Source organism: Ascidia mentula, chromosome 4 (genome assembly GCF_947561715.1).
Source record: "Ascidia mentula chromosome 4, kaAscMent1.1, whole genome shotgun sequence".
NCBI classification, from domain to species: domain Eukaryota; kingdom Metazoa; phylum Chordata; class Ascidiacea; order Phlebobranchia; family Ascidiidae; genus Ascidia; species Ascidia mentula.
In genome coordinates, this window is record NC_138569.1 from 6663962 (window position 1) to 6683616 (window position 19655).

Genomic DNA, 19655 nt, shown 5'->3' on the forward strand with positions numbered 1-19655 from the left:
ATGTTTGTTTTGGATATCAGAAAAACACTGCAGCTTGTTTTATGAGGTAGTTACGGCCTTATCACTTCTACATAAATGTGCCTGAAACTTCTTTCACTTCCACTGCCAGCGGGTAAGCTGCAGACAACTAATCTTGTTTGTCATTTCCGTCAAGAATGCATGTGTACAATTGTTTTCTCAGTTCGCTGCAAAACATTCCGACAATATATCCTAAAACTGAAGGTTAAAAGGGAACTGCGCTGTGTTTTTTTTTCACCAAAAAATTTCTGTCAAATGACCGAAATGCCAGCATAAATTTAGGACATTTTCAATTTATTTTGGTCATTTACGGTATAATTCTTTCGTTCGCAATAATGTAAAGCAACTTAAATAATCTACCAGCCAATTTCGTTTGGGACATTGTGTCCGAAATGGCTTTTATTTTTTGTGACATTTAAAAAAAAAATGGGTCAATGACAGACAAATGACACACAAAAAAACCCAGAACTGCAGACGACCAACAACATTGTGAAAATAAATGACAAAATTGGCTTTTGGTAAGATGGCGCGCGGAATCGCTAACATTCTGCAAGTCATTGGTCTGCTACGTCAGAGTTACTCCCAAAAAGGAGGGTAATTCAAGTGTAACCGGCCTAACCTTGGAGAAACAAAACAAAAAAGGCACACCCAACAACCTATTGAATACCTTTGTGTGTTTTGTGCTGTATGGGTTCAATAACTACCTCAAGCCATTTTAGAATATTTTATACACCTGACAGGCCGATGGGATATCTGAAAAATCAAGTTCTCGATAAGGTGTGGGCCTGTTTAGCCCAAGCAAGAAACCGGCAAGCTAAGCTTTTCTCCGTGCCCGACTACAAATGACGTTGTTTGATGTAAGTGTCGTCCAACATTATTGGCTATCCCCGCTTATATGTTTTAATAAAGTAATATTGCGATGTCAGGATCCGCTAAATTTTAATGTCGATCACACAGCAAAATACAATGGATGGTTTGCACGTTAAATTGGCTTATATTAGTGTTGCAAACAAGTGTGAAAAATATGAAACCTGTCGTAATATTTAAGGGTGTTGAGTACAGCAAAAAAAGTAAATTCACCACTACTTCATTGTTTATTTGTCAAATAATTTCCTAAGCGATGATGTAACACCCTTTTCTCCTAAGTGCACACACTCCGTGGGCTTGGGAGTTATCCAACCAGTCATGAGATAGGACCAATCGATTGAACTGTAATAAGACAATTCATAAAAGTGATAAAGTAAAAATTTGAGCAACCAAAACTTACGCAGATGTAATTGTCAAAACTGCAAGGAATTTGGTCTATGTAGCCACCTAAAGTATTCAAAATTTTACTACTTTTTTCACAAAAATAAGAGCATCTTACCTTTTTAGTATGTACGATGCTGCACTTCATGAACTTTCCAAATACGCTTTTAACTTTAACTGGATCTACACTTTCTAGAGAAAAGAAAACTTTGAACCGCATTCTTGCCAATAAACAGAGTAATGGAAAGACTTGTTTTTTTGTGCCGCTATCATGATTCAGGCACAATTTAGTGGTCACTAATACTGCAGTCCAATTCAATTCATTTTATTTTTCGTAAACGTCGGCGAATAATCAGTACAACTTTCAGTAATTATTTTGAATGTAGACGTGACGAAGGACCGGTGGAACCATTCTTGGTTATAGGACCGGCGCTATGTAAGGTACAGGCGTTGCAAAAAAAAAACACAAAAAAAAGAAGGCGGATTGTATGGCATCAATTACAATGCAAATTTACTTTTCAAAAGTCTATAAAAACCCCTTATAAACGTAAGGTTCACAGGCTTCGCAGCTAAGGCATTGCAGCCAAGCTGGAGGGCCTGCGCAGTGGGGCGATCCCGCCTTGCTATGCGTTAGCATGGCATTACTTCTTCCTTATAAACGTATTGCTTGTTTCTGTGAACAATATTTAGGAATAATGAGCGATTTCGCGCAGTTTGGAAAAAAAAAACTTTGGAGACAAAGAGGCTGGCACAACATTTTTTGGTGCGGCAGTATTTATTGTGTAGTCAACTTAAGGACCTATATGGGTATTAAATTGGAGAAATCCTGTGTTCAAGGCCCTCGGCTGTAATGCATCTAGCGACTGTTCCGCTTGTTTCCCAATGACCGTTGATGGGTCTTGTGACTTACATAGGGACCTGGTAATTTTCAAAGTTTTGAAAAAAAATTTTGCTGCTGGATGAGACTTTACAGAGGAAGGACTTGTTGAGCCTCCTGGAAGATCTTATGACCAACAGGGGGGTATAAACATCTTGGAGGGGGGAGGGTGCTTTGGCACTTTTTCAGCAACCAAATTTGATGACATTGCATAGAGAAGAGTTGGAACTTACAAAAAATGCAAATGAGTGGGTAGTTGAACGATTCATTTTTCTGCATTTTTCTCCAGCTCCAATTTTAGTTGCTTTTTTGTCAAAATGGTGACTAACCAGGGGGGCAAATGCCCCCAGGGGTTGGCTAAACCATTTTCTAGTGACTAATTTTGATCAAAATTTGTTGATCTGGGATGTATCTTTTATAAAATCACGAATGATCGGCCACTTAAGCGATTCATTTTTCCACAAATACAGCCTGAATTTTGTGCTCCATTTTCACCATAGTTTTCAGCAGGACCCACCAGCAAGTAACTACCTGATTAAAATTGCCCAAAACCCCACCAAAACTGCCCCAAACACCCTAAAATTTGCCATGATCACTGGTTTGCTTTGTGACGTAAAATTTCTGTTGTGAGAAAGGTCCAAACGGTGGGCATTTCCCAGCACCAAAACTTATTTTCATAGAAATACCAATATGCGTCCTTAACAAACAAATTGATTTTCTGATGTCTAATTTCTAAAAATTAGTATGTTTTGTTGAGTAGATTATTAACAGTTGTATTGAGTATGCGGAAGTGACGAAGCAAATCACAACTATTATACCTTCAAACCCAGGCCTCACAAAAGAGGGAATGCACCCGCTGTGGCGCAACAGGGCCCAGGCAAAACGAGGGAACACATGAATAGCAAATGATTAGCAAACATCTTGTTTGCCTCAATAATAAGTCATTTCTGTCAAAAATTTAAATAACTAATTGCTGGAGGTGACAGAGTTAACGAAAAAAAAAAACTGTTACTTCGAAACAAACTGCATTGTGTCTATTTTACAACGTCGCACTGACAAAATGGCCCCTTGTAAAAATAGCGCGCAGGATCACTAACGTTCTCAAAGCCGTTGGTCTGCTACTTAAGTTCGCTGCGATTTTCACGTACATTTGCAAAGCATTACTTTGGTTTAGTGCAACCGACCAAAAACTACACTGCCAATGTTGAGACCTTTGCCAATGTTGAGACCTTTATGGTTTTTCAGTTAAATCGTACCCTTTTCATTGCCTTTTTGTAGTAGTTTTCTGTAGCTTTGCTTTTTATTTACTAATCCTAAAATAAAATAAATTCAATAAACCCTAATTCATACACTCAACCTCACTGAATAAACAGACTTTGGTGTTTTAGTCAAAGTTGGCAAAACTGCGTGATTGGTTACTTCAGAAGAAAATTTTTCCTCTGTTGATCGTTTGCCTAATTTGCCAGATTATAAGCTAATATATTTTTATAGAACGGCGATAAGCGTTTATGTTTATAAAACAATTCGGCTTGTTTTGTAGCAATTTATTTTGTAATCTCACATTTAGCCTATTTACAATGTTTCAAATTAAGTTAATTCGCTGTACACACGTCAGAGCGACCAAACTTAAACTAAATTTGACGCAATGTATTTACAAATTCTCCGAACAAATCACTTAATTAAACTGAAATCATTTCATAATATCTTTGTCGATGATATGACACCTTCATTTCTATGTACACTCATTCTGTGGTCTTGGAAGCTAACCAGCCAGCAGTCCTGAGATGGGACCAAGTGATTGAACTGTAATAACACAGTTTATTCAAACAACGTAAAAGTGATAGAAAAATTTAAGCAACCCAAACTTACGCAGACGACATGCAGACAGCCCCAACTCTTCAGCGCACAAACAAAATGAACGACCAGCTTCGTCGCAACCGCCTGCAGAGCAGAACTTCTTTTCGATACAATCAGATTCCTCTGAAACAAAAAAAATTCAATTTTAAAATTTTTTTCACTACTTTACTTCTTTCAGATAGTTTTAAATTAGTAAAACTATTTATCTGTGCATTATTGCATTTTCATTTGAAAGGATATCATAAACATATATACTACCTCATGATGTGTCAACACCGTTTATCGCATTAACGTGTTTGTTGACTGTAGTTTTACAGCTTCAATATCAATAAAAAGTATGTACATGTATATATACTGTATGTTTTTTATATGTTTTCGCGTTAACCACTTGAGTTCACTTTGCGCTGTCCCATCCTTTGAAACAGCGCAACACATGCAAAGATCTACATGCTTCGGCTCAGGTGCAAGACCAAGCGAGTAATTAGTGCAAAAGGTGAGTCTGCAGCGTGTTAGTTTTGTTGTCGCCAAAAGTAAGGATGCAGGTGTGGTACATGCTGAGTTAATGTTCAATGCTACCATGCGTCTGGCTAAATGTTTACTAGGCTACCGATATATAAATATAATTGTTTTCGCAGGATAAGCTACTTTTAATTTTTTTCCAGTGTTTAGCAAAATGCCTCGCGCTAAAAGCAATATGAGTTTCTACAAACCTTATGACAAATTATCAACAAAACAAGTGGGCAAGAAGAAGAAAATATACAAAAGAAAAATGCCTATTCACGGAGTGGACTTGACTTGGTAATCAGCGCCATCAGAGCAAAAAAGCATTTGAAGACACAAGATGTACTTCAAACTGTTAGGTAAGGATTTGAAAATCTTTTAGATTATTGTTACTGAACATAACCACGGGTAAAGTGGGACGTATTAAAGATGTGTTTATACGGAAAAATGGTTGTGCGGACTGCTGAGGCTAAGTGTGTGCACTACTTTACCGTAAACTGACAGGTCGCCAGCCCCGCCCGAAAGTTGCCTAAAATGCGGCAATGGCAAACTTATTTTCAAACGTAATTCCACTGGGACTCCCTTATACGCACGGCTTTGCTATGCCATTGTTTACCGTTTCACACCCCATTGAGCACCAACATTCATTCTTCGTGAAGGCGGTCACATCACACAACCAAAACTAATTGATTTATACTTTTGATTTTTTTGCAGATTGTCTACAATTTATGGGAAGAAAGGATTAAAAATTCCAATATCGACAAAGAAATCGTGGTAGTGCTTTCCAACACCTAAGACTGGGATGGAGGGGAAAAACGTTGAAGGCCATGCACCTCTTGACGAGGTCGACCGCGACTGATGCCAAAAACACGCTTTGTCCGGTTTACTGCAGTCGGTTAATGTGCACGCAACACATGCAAAGATCTACACTGGGAAACACGAGTCAATTCACAAATGAAAGTTTGGATTAATCTTTGCTAATTTTTTTGAAACTTACTGTGTTGGCAGCGTTTTCCGATCCATCCTGGGTTGCATGTGCACTTATAAGAGTTGTCAGTTTCTTTACACCTTCCGTTTGCGCATGGCGCTGTTGCACACGGATCGTAAACTGCATTAAAAGGTTTCTTATGTTATAACAAAAAAATTATTCAGAAAACAAAATACATTTTTACTCACAGTCACAACTTGGGCCTAAGTATCCGGGATGGCACTTGCACGAGTACAATGGTGGTACTGCACATACGTATTCGAGCATCCTTTTAGGGCAAGTTATGTAGGTAATGCAATTATCTAAAGCAGTCAAAACCATACTATATTTGGAAAGCTGTAAACCTGAAAAATTTCTTACCATGCTCATGCTTTTGAAATTCTCCAAACATGCAGTACTCCTCACCATAGCAAGCTTCAGCGTCTTCTTGAGAATTTAACTTGGTAGCGGCCTTCTGGCTAATGGGTTCTAAGTAATAAAAAGACTTTTTGCAGTCGTCACGTGATTTTTGCTTTTGGGCCACACTGGGATTTGATCTTAAGATAGGTTTTCTTCTATACGCATATGGGTCGGGCGGTCGACCGACGTTGCCAATCGCCCATCCAGTGTCGCTATGTGATGTGGACACAAATACCGCCATCTAGTAGCGGATTGTTTTATAGTGATGTGTATAAAATGTCAATGCAAAACCTTTTTTACATGTCGCAACTTTTTAACAGCAAATTTGCATTATCAGTTTGCTGTCTGTCGGAGATTATTTTGTCGTTTTTTATCGCTTCCGTTTTACTTTGACAACGCTGAAAGAATTTTTAGGACTCACTGTTGAGCTTTGTTTTGGTTTTTCGTTTTTATTGTATATATTTTAAGACAGCAAGTGTCGATGCCAATAGGCGAAATTAATATTTCCATTTCATAAAGAAAATCTCTTACACTGACGCTGATCTTTCGTAATTCTGTTTTGAGTTTCCGGAATACAATAAGCCAGTTTACATATGGGCAATTAAATGGTGTGTTGTCAAAAACCTACACTGGTGAGGGTCAGGGCACAGGTCGCGTTTCAGCAACTGGGTGTCCCTACATATGCAGTGGCACCGACTAACGACACTAACGTTCTGATGGATGCTTGTGTTTGCCATGTTCTTGAATGCGATTAAACCTGAAGTTAGTATCTTGCTATTTTGGTTTACGTAAAGTCGGTTAGAAGCTACAGAGCATCCAACTTTTCATAATGATATCCCGGCCACTTTGTAGGGAATTATCATTGTATGCATGCACAACATAGAATCGTGCGAATACATACGAAACCATCACACTAAAATCGCCAATGTAGCTGTTGTTTTTGTTCGATTCCTCGTGTGTCATTTTACATTTCAAGCATAATGTTTAAAACACTTGTTAGCTACGAGCTCTCCCCACAACCCTTAAAAGCAACTGCAGTCGTTTGCCAATGTTTATATTTAATGAAGAATCACTGAGTAATATGATCCATGTACACCCCTATTGTTTCATACCTTCATCAACTCCCAGTACTTGATAGAAAGCAGAAAAAAGCAAAACACCTGCGAAGATTTTCTTGTTGGCAGACATCTTGCTCTTGGAACTTGTGGATTGTATATCGTTTGAAAATAATCGTTTGTCTATGGTGATATGCTCTAAGTTTGCTAAAAGCAAAACATTGATTTCTAGAAATCTAAATTTACAAAACATTATGACTCAAATGTTTTTTTTCTTAAGCTCTCTGTGCCGCCGCTTTTTTTCTTAAGCTTTCTGTGCCGCCGCTGTATATTTACCACGCCTTAAATCAAATAAACTGTAATTCAAACGTTTGAAAGAAAACTTAACGAAAATTCGAAATCGTTTCTTTCCAAAGAAACTTTTTTCTCTCACGAACAGGCAGTGTCATATATCCTAAAAATACAATGCTTTACAAACACCTATATCCAGCGATTATGAATAGACAAAAAACAACGCCGCAGAAATTATCGCTGTGTAACTGAAAAAATGCCATTATCCTGTCGCCGTAATTCATTTACAATGTCTTCAAAAATCGTCAAAGTTTCTAAAATTAATCCAATTTTAAAACGCAGCGTGCTTATTTTTTGCTCCTGCCCGATGGTAACCCTGCCTATATCTCCATCACACAAGTTCAATGACAAAACGGACTTTTGGTGAAAAAAGCGCGCACGATCACTAACGTTCTCCATTTTATCGTCGGTTTTGCACATGACAAATTTTCTGCTGATCCAAAGCATTACTGCTGTTTATTCGAGCGCAACCGACCAAACTTGAAAATGGTCCCGTCAATGACCTACATGCAGTGAAATGCAAACCAATGCCGATTTTGCACAAGGAGTACTGTAAACGACTTTATTGCAAAATAAGCGATTTGTTGTCAAACGCTTGGTGTTGCTGCAAGTCGTTTTGGGAATGCAGAGCAGCGCCAATGTTGGGACCCTCATGTTTTTTCAGTTAAATTGTACCCTGCGAAGTGATTGCGTTCACAGCATTCTTCCTCTGGAACGCTAATTGTGTTACATGTCATGTAGCCAGTTATCGTTCTACCTCAAGTCATTCCATTGTTTTGTCATAAAATACAACATTGGCGACGATGACACTCTACAATACAGTGAACTGCTGAAAGAAAAAATGTCTGAGAAGTTGCGTATGATTATATGTCTTAATTACATGAGTAAAAAAGGGTTTTACAGTTTAAATCTGTGTCAGGAATAAATGCAACTGTTACGTAATGGCTTACGTCATTCTTCACATTGACAATGAACTGTGTGTGATTGCGTGAGAGGCACTAGACTGCCTAGGGTCTGTGGAATGTTTCGCATCAGTAATTTCCTGCGTATTTTTCTTGAAAACGAACGTTCCGTACTTGAAGGCCCCTTTATCCTGTTCTGACTATCCTTGCTGACTTGGCGATCTGATTCTAGATTTCGTAATGTCAGCACGTTTCCATGTAAAACTTCACATTTTTCAAGGTTATGACATTTTTTCTTTCCTGCAAATACGCATGAGCCCTTTATGATTGACATGAAATTAGATGAAGACTGTTACGGACAGTTTAACAACTTTATTAACATTTCTATGTTACTTGAACACTTGCGTATATTTGTGCACATTGGCATTACATCATCGTATTCCTTTAATTGTCTCGCAAAGCGTGCTCGCATGGTTTACTGGCGGGAAATAGCCACAGTAATCGTAAATATTAATGTAGATTAAACATTGTCGAGATTCTAGTGATACTTTTGATATTTGTGACAAATGTTATGCAGACTTAAAGGCCTGCCATGTGCCTCTTTCAGTGTTCTGTGGGCCAGTGTTGCGACCTACTATGCCAAATATGAGTCTCAATTCGGGTCTTAACAATTATTTAGGATTGATGGGAAATCCTATTTGATTAACACATTTGACATAAGATCGCACGTGAGTTCTAATTGATGTGTTTTCCTAACCTGACTTTAATTGAAACTTGATGGAAACATTCCAACAATATTTATTTACCATGAAAAATTTTGGATACGAAATTAACATGCGCAATTATACCAACGCCAAACTAAGTGAATTTACGAACTGAGGAGAGCACAGTACCGCTGCACTGCCCCGCTCCGCCTCAGCTGAACGCACACGTAAAGTTTCATTATTTAAACCGGATGGAAACAAAGCGAACGAAGTGTCGTAAAAAGAAGGGCGATCCAAGGACTAACGGTCAGCGAACAGTTAACAAAAGACGCACTCTCACACAAAACAATGAAGGACTTCTCTAAGGCGACACATTTAAGCTGGCCAATAAAATCACATAAAAACACAGCTGTTGCGTAGAAACTAGTAACGAGATCTAATCACGTGAGAAAGCAACCGTTGTTATACATTTTGAAATGAGATGCTGGACAAGACGCACCTAAAATGCCTTAACACAAAAAACCCATGGAAAGAGATTCCGGACGTTGATGACGAAACTGGCTGTTATGTGACCATAGTTCATATTTCCATGAATGCAAACGTTGCTATGTAACGTAAAATTACGTTACAGCCAGTTGACTACGTAGCAAATTTGTGACGTTTGTTTGTATGTTTTAGACGCTAAGCTAACTCCACAGTGTCTTTAGAAACGTGCATAAGTAATTTCCTGCGTATTTTTCTTGACGAACGTCAAAACGAAATCTGTGTCAGGAATAAATGCAACTGTTACGTAATGGCTTACGTCATTCTTCACATTGACAATGAACTGTGTGTGATTGCGTGAGAGGCACTAGACTGCCTAGGGTCTGTGGAATGTTTCGCATCAGTAATTTCCTGCGTATTTTTCTTGAAAACGAACGTTCCGTACTTGAAGGCCCCTTTATCCTGTTCTGACTATCCTTGCTGACTTGGCGATCTGATTCTAGATTTCGTAATGTCAGCACGTTTCCATGTAAAACTTCACATTTTTCAAGGTTATGACATGTTTTCTTTCCTGCAAATACGCATTGAGCCCTTTATGATTGACATGAAATTAGATGAAGACTGTTACGGACAGTTTAACAACTTTATTAACATTTCTATGTTACTTGAACACTTGCGTATATTTGTGCACATTGGCATTACATCATCGTATTCCTTGAATTGTCTCGCAAAACGTGCTCGCATGGTTTACTGACGGGAAATAGCCACAGTAATCGTAAATATTAATGTAGATTAAACATTGTCGAGATTCTAGTGATACTTTTGATATTTGTGACAAATGTTATGCAGACTTAAAGGCCTGCCATGTGCCTCTTTCAGTGTTCTGTAAGCCACTGTTGCGACCTACTATGCCAAATATGAGTCTCAATTCGGGTCTTAACAATTATTTAGGATTGATGGGAAATCCTATTTGATTAACACATATGACATAAGATCGCACGTGAGTTCTAATTGTTGTGTTTTCCTAACCTGACTTTAATTGAAACTTGATGGAAACATTCCAACAATATTTATTTACCATGAAAAATTTTGGATACGAAATTAACATGCGCAATTATACCAACGCCAAACTAAGTGAATTTACGAACTTAGGAGAGCACAGTACCGCTGCACTGCCCCGCTCCGCCTCAGCTGAACGCACACGTAAAGTTTCATTATTTAAACCGGATGGAAACAAAGCGAACGAAGTGTCTGAAAAAGAAGGGCGATCCAAGGACTAACGGTCAGCGAACAGTTAACAAAAGACGCACTCTCACACAAAACAATGAAGGACTTCTCTATGGCGACACATTTAGGCTGGCCAATAAAATCACATAAAAACACAGCTGTTGCGTAGAAACTAGTAACGAGATCTAATCACGTGAGAAAGCAACCGTTGTTATACATTTTGAAATGAGATGCTGGACAAGACGCACCTAAAATGCCTTAACACTAAAAACCCATGGAAAGAGATTCCGGACGTTGATGACGAAACTGGCTGTTATGTGACCATAGTTCATATTTCCATGAATGCAAACGTTGCTATGTAACGTAAAATTACGTTACAGCCAGTTGACTACGTAGCAAATTTGTGACGTTTGTTTGTATGTTTTAGACGCTAAGCTAACTCCACAGTGTCTTTAGAAACGTGCATAAGTAATTTCCTGCCTATTGTTCTTGACGAACGTCAAAACGAAATCTGTGTCAGGAATAAATGCAACTGTTACGTAATGGCTTACGTCATTCTTCACATTGACAATGAACTGTGTGTGATTGCGTGAGAGGCACTAGACTGCCTAGGGTCTGTGGAATGTTTCGCATCAGTAATTTCCTGCGTATTCTTCTTGAAAACGAACGTTCCGTACTTGAAGGCCCCTTTATCCTGTTCTGACTATCCTTGCTGACTTGGCGATCTGATTCTAGATTTCGTAATGTCAGCACGTTTCCATGTAAAACTTCACATTTTTCAAGGTTATGACATGTTTTCTTTCCTGCAAATACGCATTGAGCCCTTTATGATTGACATGAAATTAGATGAAGACTGTTACGGACAGTTTAACAACTTTATTAACATTTCTATGTTACTTGAACACTTGCGTATATTTGTGCACATTGGCATTACATCATCGTATTCCTTGAATTGTCTCGCAAAACGTGCTCGCATGGTTTACTGACGGGAAATAGCCACAGTAATCGTAAATATTAATGTAGATTAAACATTGTCGAGATTCTAGTGATACTTTTGATATTTGTGACAAATGTTATGCAGACTTAAAGGCCTGCCATGTGCCTCTTTCAGTGTTCTGTAAGCCAGTGTTGCGACCTACTATGCCAAATATGAGTCTCAATTCGGGTCTTAACAATTATTTAGGATTGATGGGAAATCCTATTTGATTAACACATTTGACATAAGATCGCACGTGAGTTCTAATTGTTGTGTTTTCCTAACCTGACTTTAATTGAAACTTGATGGAAACATTCCAACAATATTTATTTACCATGAAAAATTTTGGATACGAAATTAACATGCGCAATTATACCAACGCCAAACTAAGTGAATTTACGAACTTAGGAGAGCACAGTACCGCTGCACTGCACTGCCCCGCTCCGCCTCAGCTGAACGCACACGTAAAGTTTCATTATTTAAACCGGATGGAAACAAAGCGAACGAAGTGTCTGAAAAAGAAGGGCGATCCAAGGACTAACGGTCAGCGAACAGTTAACAAAAGACGCACTCTCACACAAAACAATGAATGACTTCTCCAAGGCGACACATTTTAGCTGGCCAAAAAAAAACACATGAAAACACAGCTGTTGCGTAGAAACTAGTAACGAGATCTAATCACGTGAGAAAGCAACCGTTGTTATACATTTTGAAATGAGATGCTGGACAAGACGCTACCTAAAATGCCTTAACACAAAAAACCCATGGAAAGAGATTCCGGACGTTGATGACGAAACTGGCTGTTATGTGACCATAGTTCATATTTCCATGAATGCAAACGTTGCTATGTAACGTAAAATTAAGTTACAGCCAGTTGACTACGTAGCAAATTTGTGACGTTTGTTTGTATGTTTTAGACGCTAAGCTAACTCCACAGTGTCTTTAGAAACGTGCATAAGTAATTTCCTGCGTATTTTTCTTGACGAACGTCAAAACGAAATCTGTGTCAGGAATAAATGCAACTGTTACGTAATGGCTTACGTCATTCTTCACATTGACAATGAACTGTGTGTGATTGCGTGAGAGGCACTAGACTGCCTAGGGTCTGTGGAATGTTTCGCATCAGTAATTTCCTGCGTATTTTTCTTGAAAACGAACGTTCTGTACTTGAAGGCCCCTTTATCCTGTTCTGACTATCCTTGCTGACTTGGCGATCTGATTCTAGATTTCGTAATGTCAGCACGTTTCCATGTAAAACTTCACATTTTTCAAGGTTATGACATGTTTTCTTTCCTGCAAATACGCATTGAGCCCTTTATGATTGACATGAAATTAGATGAAGACTGTTACGGACAGTTTAACAACTTTATTAACATTTCTATGTTACTTGAACACTTGCGTATATTTGTGCACATTGGCATTACATCATCGTTTTCCTTTAATTGTCTCGCAAAGCGTGCTCGCATGGTTTACTGGCGGGAAATAGCCATTGTAACGGCAACTGTGATATCGAAAATTACTGTATTTTTTTAACTACCGACCCGACACTACTATACGTGATTTCAACGCGTGGCGAGAATACATTCGTCCCGTTGGAGTGAAAACTCGGGCAATTCTGAAAAGCGACCACACATTGATTTCTCGGATTTGACCCAGAACGCTTTTGAACCACGAATCCTCGTCACGCACAAGAAGAATCACCTGCAGTTTTCAAATGTTCGCAAGATTTTCGGAACAACAAAAGATGCAAAGGAACAAAACACAAAGTGTGTTTAATTTTCTCTCCTTTACCTTGGCGTCGGGAAAGGCCTCTTGTATTTGCTCCCAAAAGAAATACGCTGGAATTCCACACACTGCATCAACATCTCTGTACATTCGCCTAAATAGCTCTTTGTTGCCCCCTGTATCCAAAATCTCGTTCCATTCTTTATTGTGCCAGTAACTGTGCTCCAAAAAATCGAATACTCTGTATCCAAGCGCAGTCAAAGCTGCGTTTATAGACTTTGTTCCGGTTTTTGAAACCCCAGCAACGATTATTTTCATAATTAAATATACCTAGTTTTCTTCGAGTTATAAAAAGTAGGAATTCTAATTTATTTTGTTCTTTCACCTACCTTATTATTATGTAGCATTTATAACGATACGAGTAATTAATCTTATTTCATTAATTCAAAAATTCATACGTTTGACATTCTACCAGCATAACAAAATGCACCAAATGAAACACATATACGGTAAAACAATCCTCACTTATTTTCATGCCAAACAAAGCCGACTAAATCTACAACGGAGCTAAACATATTCTGTCAGGAAGCCTTGAAAAACAAGCTTGTCTGGTTTCAACAGAGCAGCTTCGTGCAAACATGTTTGCAGTCGTAACGCTTGGGTTTTTGCCCACCAGCAATATTCTTTCGCCGTAAGCAAACACTAACCCCGTTTACATGACGGTTTAAGACAGCTTCGAAGCTGACTCGCCGATCCGACTCTCTCGTTTTCGGCGAAGAGGAAAAGGCAAGCGTCTTAAAGTGCACATGACACGTAAAAATAAAACATGTTAATAATCTAACAAAGAGATGTTCATAACTTTAAAACATTTTTGGCGAAAAAAGTAGCTTGATACGACGACTGGTTTCTGAGATACAGCTGATCAAAGTCGCACTTTTGCCGCTGCGAACGAAATCGTGAGAAAGCGAGATATTGTTGCGTGGCGTCATAGAAGGCGCTTCGGTCGTGCGCGAGTGCTGGCAGCAAGCCTTATGCGTAGGAATGGAAAATATTGTAAAACTGGTTTAAGCATAATATTGCATTAAACAGGGGACAAAAAGTGAACAAGTGCAATAAACGGATTTTGATGTTAATTTAAGCTGAAGACAGATGGCCGCTTTTCGACCTATTATGTATTGTTTAGTTGTGTAATAAAAAAACAGTTACATGTTTTTATTCTAGTTCTTTTTGAAGGGCATTTTGTGATTTTGTGGTTTAAAAATTAGGATTGGTCACATAGTTTGTCATCTTACACTGAACAACGTTGATTCCTCATTATACTTGCAATTGGTTAAAGACGTTTGTAGTCACCTTAATTATAATTTAAATGAGCAGCAGGACGCCACTGCTTCCGTAATAAAGAGTTGTGGATTAAACTGGTCGTTTAAGTATCATACATCAAAAACATGCAAGACATGTGGCAACGAAGAGAAATTTCAGAATGACCAATCTGTACTGACGTTGCCATTGTTCGATCACATCCCGGACAACAGTAATCTCAGCACATATTGTGAAACTGATTCACAACGTTGCCATCAGCCATTGTTCCCATTGTAATTTGGATACAGAGAAGAAGATTAGCAGTGAGCTCCAAAGGCCAACAGACGTATTATGCATTGTTGTTTTTAGGAATATAAGTGGCAAGAAAAGCAATAAACGTGTAGTCCCAGATGAATTGTTGCGTTTTGAACAAGGAGTTTTGTTTAGGCTGATGTCTGTTGTTGTACATATTGGATCCGGTGTTAACTCAGGCCATTATTTGACGTACAAATTCAATAAATTTCATTTGACAGAATTTAATGACGACACTGTAAAACATGTCGCATGGAATAGTGTTAAAGAAAGGATACTTACGGGTTGTTGCATTTTTTTTACAAGAAAATTAAGACCGGTATTGATTTAGCCAGCACCCCAACCAAACCTTTTGTCCGTCGCAAGCCACGACGTTTCAACGAGTCGGCAGCGAAGTCTACGGATCGCATTATTCAAACAAATATTGTTTTGGAACAATACATAGACGGAAGAAATATTGTAATTTCCAATGTTACTGAATTGAACTCTGCTAGAAAACAATCATATGACCTTATTTTTTAACAAAATAAAGGCGACTTTATTAAAATCATTTGAACAAGCAAACATTTTACTAGAATGTTACCGCCTATGTTTGTATTACCATGGTAAAAAAATATGTTGATAAACTACAACAAAAAATTTTCCCCCAGGATGAAATGAACAATATAATGCGATTCGTTGAATATTCGTTTTGTCGACGTCTCCTGCGTTGGTAGTCAGGTTTTCCGTGAATCATTTTGCGGCCGAGATTTGAAACCAGGTTTGATTGTGGAAGGAAGCATGTTGAGTGAAATGTTGATGGACAAAATACTGAATGTGAATTTTTTCCTAAACAACGTTTTGTACTTTGAGGCCATCCTTTGCTATTTAATGAGTACGAGTAGCAGTACATACGAGGAAACGTGTAGAAGGGTCGGTTCCAAACCATCGATTTGTGTTTAAAAGGACGCAGTTAAATTTGCCAGCCTTCTTATGTATACTTGTTGTTTTCCCGTTCATTTGGTATACATTTTAGATAAACAAGAGTTTTTCGGAAGGGGGTGCCTGACTACAAAATGGTTCTAAACCAGTGTATAGGAACACAAAAACTCAAATTATGACGTCACTATAGAAGTAGTCAAGTTTACGCTACCCAGGCATACAGTTTGCAACGCTTCTGTACTAGCTTGGGCTGTAATGCGTGACGTTTTTACCGAAACGAAGCATACCGCGAACCTGTTTCGTCACGAACGAGCCCGGGCAACTTCCGAACGCAAAGCTAACAGGAAAAACGCCAGAAAAGGGCCAAATAAGCCAAACCAAATTTTGGGCGCCAGACAAAATGGAAAAAAGCCAAATTCAGGGAATTTGGCGCGAAAGCGCCAATCTGCGAACGAGCTTGCGGCATCGAGCCGTGAAGAACTAACAGACCATAACGAGCAAGCTTCGGGTCTCAATTTACATGAGCGCGCGAAATTCGGTTCTCGCAAAATGGATATGGCGGCAACAGATAGTTTATTGGGAGTTAGGGCTCTACTTTTACTTCATAATTACCAAAAACGGTGCAAACGAAGAAAGGCTATGCTGTTGTTACATGTCAATGCGTTGCTTTCTCACAATCGAAGACTTGGACGGCCGTGGCGATTACAGAGGTGAGATATTGGTGGTATTTATGGGCCAGGCTTTATGCTTTTTTCGTTTGTTTTAGGTCAGGACAATGGTGGAATGTTATAGTTCCCGGTTTCAATGATTCCCAGTGGTTGACTCATTTCAGATTAAGTAAAGAATGCTTTGGGTGTTTGTGTGAAGAAATGTGGGAGTCAGGGCTTTTCTTTCTTCAACACTTTTTAACAACTGGTGTATTGCTTCGTTGGTCCAAATTACTGGACTTTTTCGCAATATTTTTGTCATTTTTTATGAAATAAATATTAATACCAAGCACACAAATTAAAACCTCAAAAAGAATATCTTCGATAAACATCAACAAGCAAACCTAACCTAACTTGATTTTGCCGCCAAATTTTCCAACAGCTGGTTCGCGAAAACAAGCTAGTTGGGCGAACTAGCTTCCGAACCCACCCCTATTAAGCTAGTTCGTCGAAACCGCTTCCGAACTAGCTTGGGCTGTGATGCGTAACGCTTTTTCTGATAATGGCGGGAAGCGGGTAAGAAGCGTGCCGCGAACCCGCTTTAGACGTCCATGTAAACAAGGCTCATGGTCAGTTAAGTGGACCAAACAAGTTTTTGTCTCGTTGCATTTTTTCCAAATAACATAGAGTTACAGAATATTGTTGTAAAGATGAGATAATAAATATGGACCATACTTTTTTTTGTGTAATTGCTGATTGAATAGGTGGCAACTCTATCTGCATGTAATATCTTTCCGACAATAAAAAAACTGTTTGTTGTCAGAAAATTTTATGAAAGTTCCTCGCCGCTTTAATGCGATTCGTGACAACACAAAACACGGCAAATGATTCGTATTATGTTGTTTTTGCGTAATCACGTGCATTGATTAACTCGTTAGTTTCACATGGCGGTTTCTGATTTTATATTCTCACTTACACCCAGCGTAAATACAAAGCAACAGAATGTCGAGATGAAAGATTGTTTGCACCGATGACGTAGTCGGGACCGAACTACCTCTAAATACGGGTCAAATAAGGCAAAGAGTTGTTATTGCTTTGCGCTTACCCGTGGAGATTGTAAAATTTGTCAAACCATTTCTCAATCCGTCCCCTGATTCTTAGTTTCAGGTCCCACTTTCCTATAAACATAATTCCCTTTTTGCGACCAACAGTCATGCAAAATTTTTATGTGCTGAATGTACGTCACTTTTTTGCATCCTGTAAAATGTAGGATAAGTCGTCGAACGAGAATGAATAATAGTGCAGCAATTACAGATTTTGTACTCCTGTTTTTCCAAGAGATTTTAGGAAATAATATATCACATTCACGAGCAAAATATTGTTTTCAGCATTAAACTTTAAGCAGTTGTATTGCGATAATTAATAACTACGTCAACAGCCACCATTAGTGACAAACATTGTTGGCTATAAATTGTTTATTTCCTTCTTAGCCGGGTTACAACAGCTACCATAACGCACTCCTGCTGGTGGAAATTGTAATCACGGATCGAGCATTTCTTATATAAAGAGGTTCTTTGTGCATTTCGACTTTGAAACAAGTAAGTTACATGAAAGTCAAGTGTGCGAAAGTGAGTAAAATAATTGCAATCAAGCAAGCCGCGATCTTTGTTTCAAACACCATCCGCCTCATGACAACGTTTTCCTTAGCATATTCCTCCATCAAGGCAGACTTTACGTTTTTGCGCGGAAACGGAACGTCGGGCACCTCGACGCCGAGAAACGAACAAAGGGGTTCCCAACCTTCTTGAACCCGAAACACCAAAAGTTTGTCCTTGGGCGCATTCTACAGCAAACGTTATCAGTTAAGTGTTTTTTTTTTCACAAAAACACCAAAAACACGTACTTTCAATACATCCGCGTTGTGTTGCCTGAATTTTAGTTTGAGGACAGTTTCGTTGATCGGGTGCTTGCTCCAGTTGTGTGGGATCTCAACACCGAACTGGGCACGATCTGTATCAAAAAAGTCTGTGTCGTACATAAGCCATGGTATGTCTCACTTTATAGCACATGCATCTCACGAGCTTTACGGATTATTCCAGCTATCTTGCGTCCAGTAGGGGTGATGACTTTGGCCACAGTGTATAGAAGGTGGTTGTCCACGTTGGCTAGTTGACGAATAAAGCTTTTCACCCATACCTCCTCGTCATCTCGTATTGTTAATATAATCTGCGTCATTTGAGCAATTGGAAATCGATTGAAACAAAGTCTACGTTAACTATTCGAACATAAGAATAATCAAGTGATGACACCTTATAGGTCAAAACAGTGGTCAACTGTATGCAGCTTACACAGTTTATATTATTGGCTCCACTTTGCTTATCATATGGTTATTGTGACACGGGGCCTGACGGCACTAGTAATTGAGCATTGCTTGGCCGTTGTGTTTCCGCCTTGTTTTCTTCGTAAGGTTGCACCTAGTTTGGTGCCCAAAGGATGACGGTGATTGTATAATCTTTGCTTGGCCGTTTGGTCGGCAAAGTCGTCTGATAGTCACATAAGCTGCACTGCTAAGACCTTTTATGTCGAAACAGTTGCCATCTGTCTGCGGCTCACAGAGAAGTATATTTGTTTGTAACTTGATATATAACTTACTATACAGCATATAAACGACTGAACCATATAACCTTAGCTTCCGGAAATGCTTCGTGAATTTCCTTCCAAAAATAAAAACCCGGTGTGTCGACAACCACATCCACATTCTCATACATTTCTCTGAACAAACCAATACTTCCCCCCGTTGTTAAAATCTCCTTCCATTCTTTTTCGTGGTAGTAGCAATTTTCAAAAAAATCAAAAACACTGTAATCCAGAATTTCTAGCGCTTCGTGCAGTGACTTGGTACCCGTTTTACAAAATCCAGCCACGATAACCTTCATATTACAGCTCTCTAATCTATTGCTGATTTGTATGTTTGATATTGCTGATCACATAAAAACTTCACCATCAGAGCGTATGGTATACTCAGTAGGAACTGATGCGTCACGTTGAGTATCGGTACTTAAGGGCTTGTTGCACCATGACTAAATCTCTTACTTCAGTTGTTTATCTATCATATGTAGGTCATGCAGAACAGTGGTTCACAAACTTGCGTTAAGGGTGAAAATA

At 38.8% G+C, this 19655-nt stretch overlaps 3 protein-coding genes across 3 annotated transcripts; all 3 read right to left on the reverse strand.

The window, feature by feature from the left end:
• Positions 1-3775: 3775 nt before the first annotated feature.
• LOC145899799 (uncharacterized) lies at positions 3776-7182 on the reverse strand. The gene is made up of 6 exons (XM_082988711.1): positions 7001-7182; positions 5850-5957; positions 5678-5791; positions 5499-5609; positions 4013-4123; positions 3776-3946 (listed from the first exon to the last, which is right to left on the reverse strand). Exons 1-6 carry the CDS (start codon positions 7074-7076, stop codon positions 3906-3908), a joined length of 561 nt encoding a protein of 186 aa, XP_082844837.1. The 5' UTR covers positions 7077-7182; the 3' UTR covers positions 3776-3905.
• A 5446-nt stretch (positions 7183-12628) lies between these two features.
• Positions 12629-13639, reverse strand: LOC145897937 (uncharacterized). The gene is made up of 3 exons (XM_082986388.1): positions 13378-13639; positions 13143-13287; positions 12629-12879 (listed from the first exon to the last, which is right to left on the reverse strand). The coding sequence occupies exons 1-3, from the start codon at positions 13627-13629 to the stop codon at positions 12629-12631; spliced, it is 648 nt and encodes a 215-aa protein (XP_082842514.1). The 5' UTR covers positions 13630-13639.
• A 4454-nt stretch (positions 13640-18093) lies between these two features.
• LOC145897938 (uncharacterized) lies at positions 18094-19426 on the reverse strand. Its single transcript, XM_082986389.1, has 4 exons — positions 19175-19426; positions 18569-18716; positions 18394-18500; positions 18094-18333 (listed from the first exon to the last, which is right to left on the reverse strand). Exons 1-4 carry the CDS (start codon positions 19424-19426, stop codon positions 18094-18096), a joined length of 747 nt encoding a protein of 248 aa, XP_082842515.1.
• Between the last annotated feature and the right edge of the window lie 229 nt (positions 19427-19655).

What these genes read in the sequence shown, in the direction of transcription:
- LOC145899799 (XM_082988711.1), bottom strand. Translation starts at nt 7,076, where the DNA reads ATGTCTGCCAACAAGAAAATCTTCGCAGGTGTTTTGCTTTTTTCTGCT. An exon ending in CTTAGGCCCAAGTTGTGACT is followed by an intron (nt 5,610 to 5,677) that starts GTGAGTAAAAAT and finishes CTTTTAATGCAG; the next exon opens with TTTACGATCCGTGTGCAACA. An exon ending in GCTGTCTGCATGTCGTCTGC is followed by an intron (nt 3,947 to 4,012) that starts GTAAGTTTGGGT and finishes GTGTTATTACAG; the next exon opens with TTCAATCACTTGGTCCCATC.
- LOC145897937 (XM_082986388.1), bottom strand. Translation starts at nt 13,629, where the DNA reads ATGAAAATAATCGTTGCTGGGGTTTCAAAAACCGGAACAAAGTCTATA. An exon ending in AGGCCTTTCCCGACGCCAAG is followed by an intron (nt 13,288 to 13,377) that starts GTAAAGGAGAGA and finishes TGAAAACTGCAG; the next exon opens with GTGATTCTTCTTGTGCGTGA. An exon ending in TCGCCACGCGTTGAAATCAC is followed by an intron (nt 12,880 to 13,142) that starts GTATAGTAGTGT and finishes GCGTATTTGCAG; the next exon opens with GAAAGAAAACATGTCATAAC.
- LOC145897938 (XM_082986389.1), bottom strand. Translation starts at nt 19,426, where the DNA reads ATGAAGGTTATCGTGGCTGGATTTTGTAAAACGGGTACCAAGTCACTG. An exon ending in AAGCATTTCCGGAAGCTAAG is followed by an intron (nt 18,717 to 19,174) that starts GTTATATGGTTC and finishes CAAATGACGCAG; the next exon opens with ATTATATTAACAATACGAGA. An exon ending in ACAACGCGGATGTATTGAAA is followed by an intron (nt 18,334 to 18,393) that starts GTACGTGTTTTT and finishes CGTTTGCTGTAG; the next exon opens with AATGCGCCCAAGGACAAACT.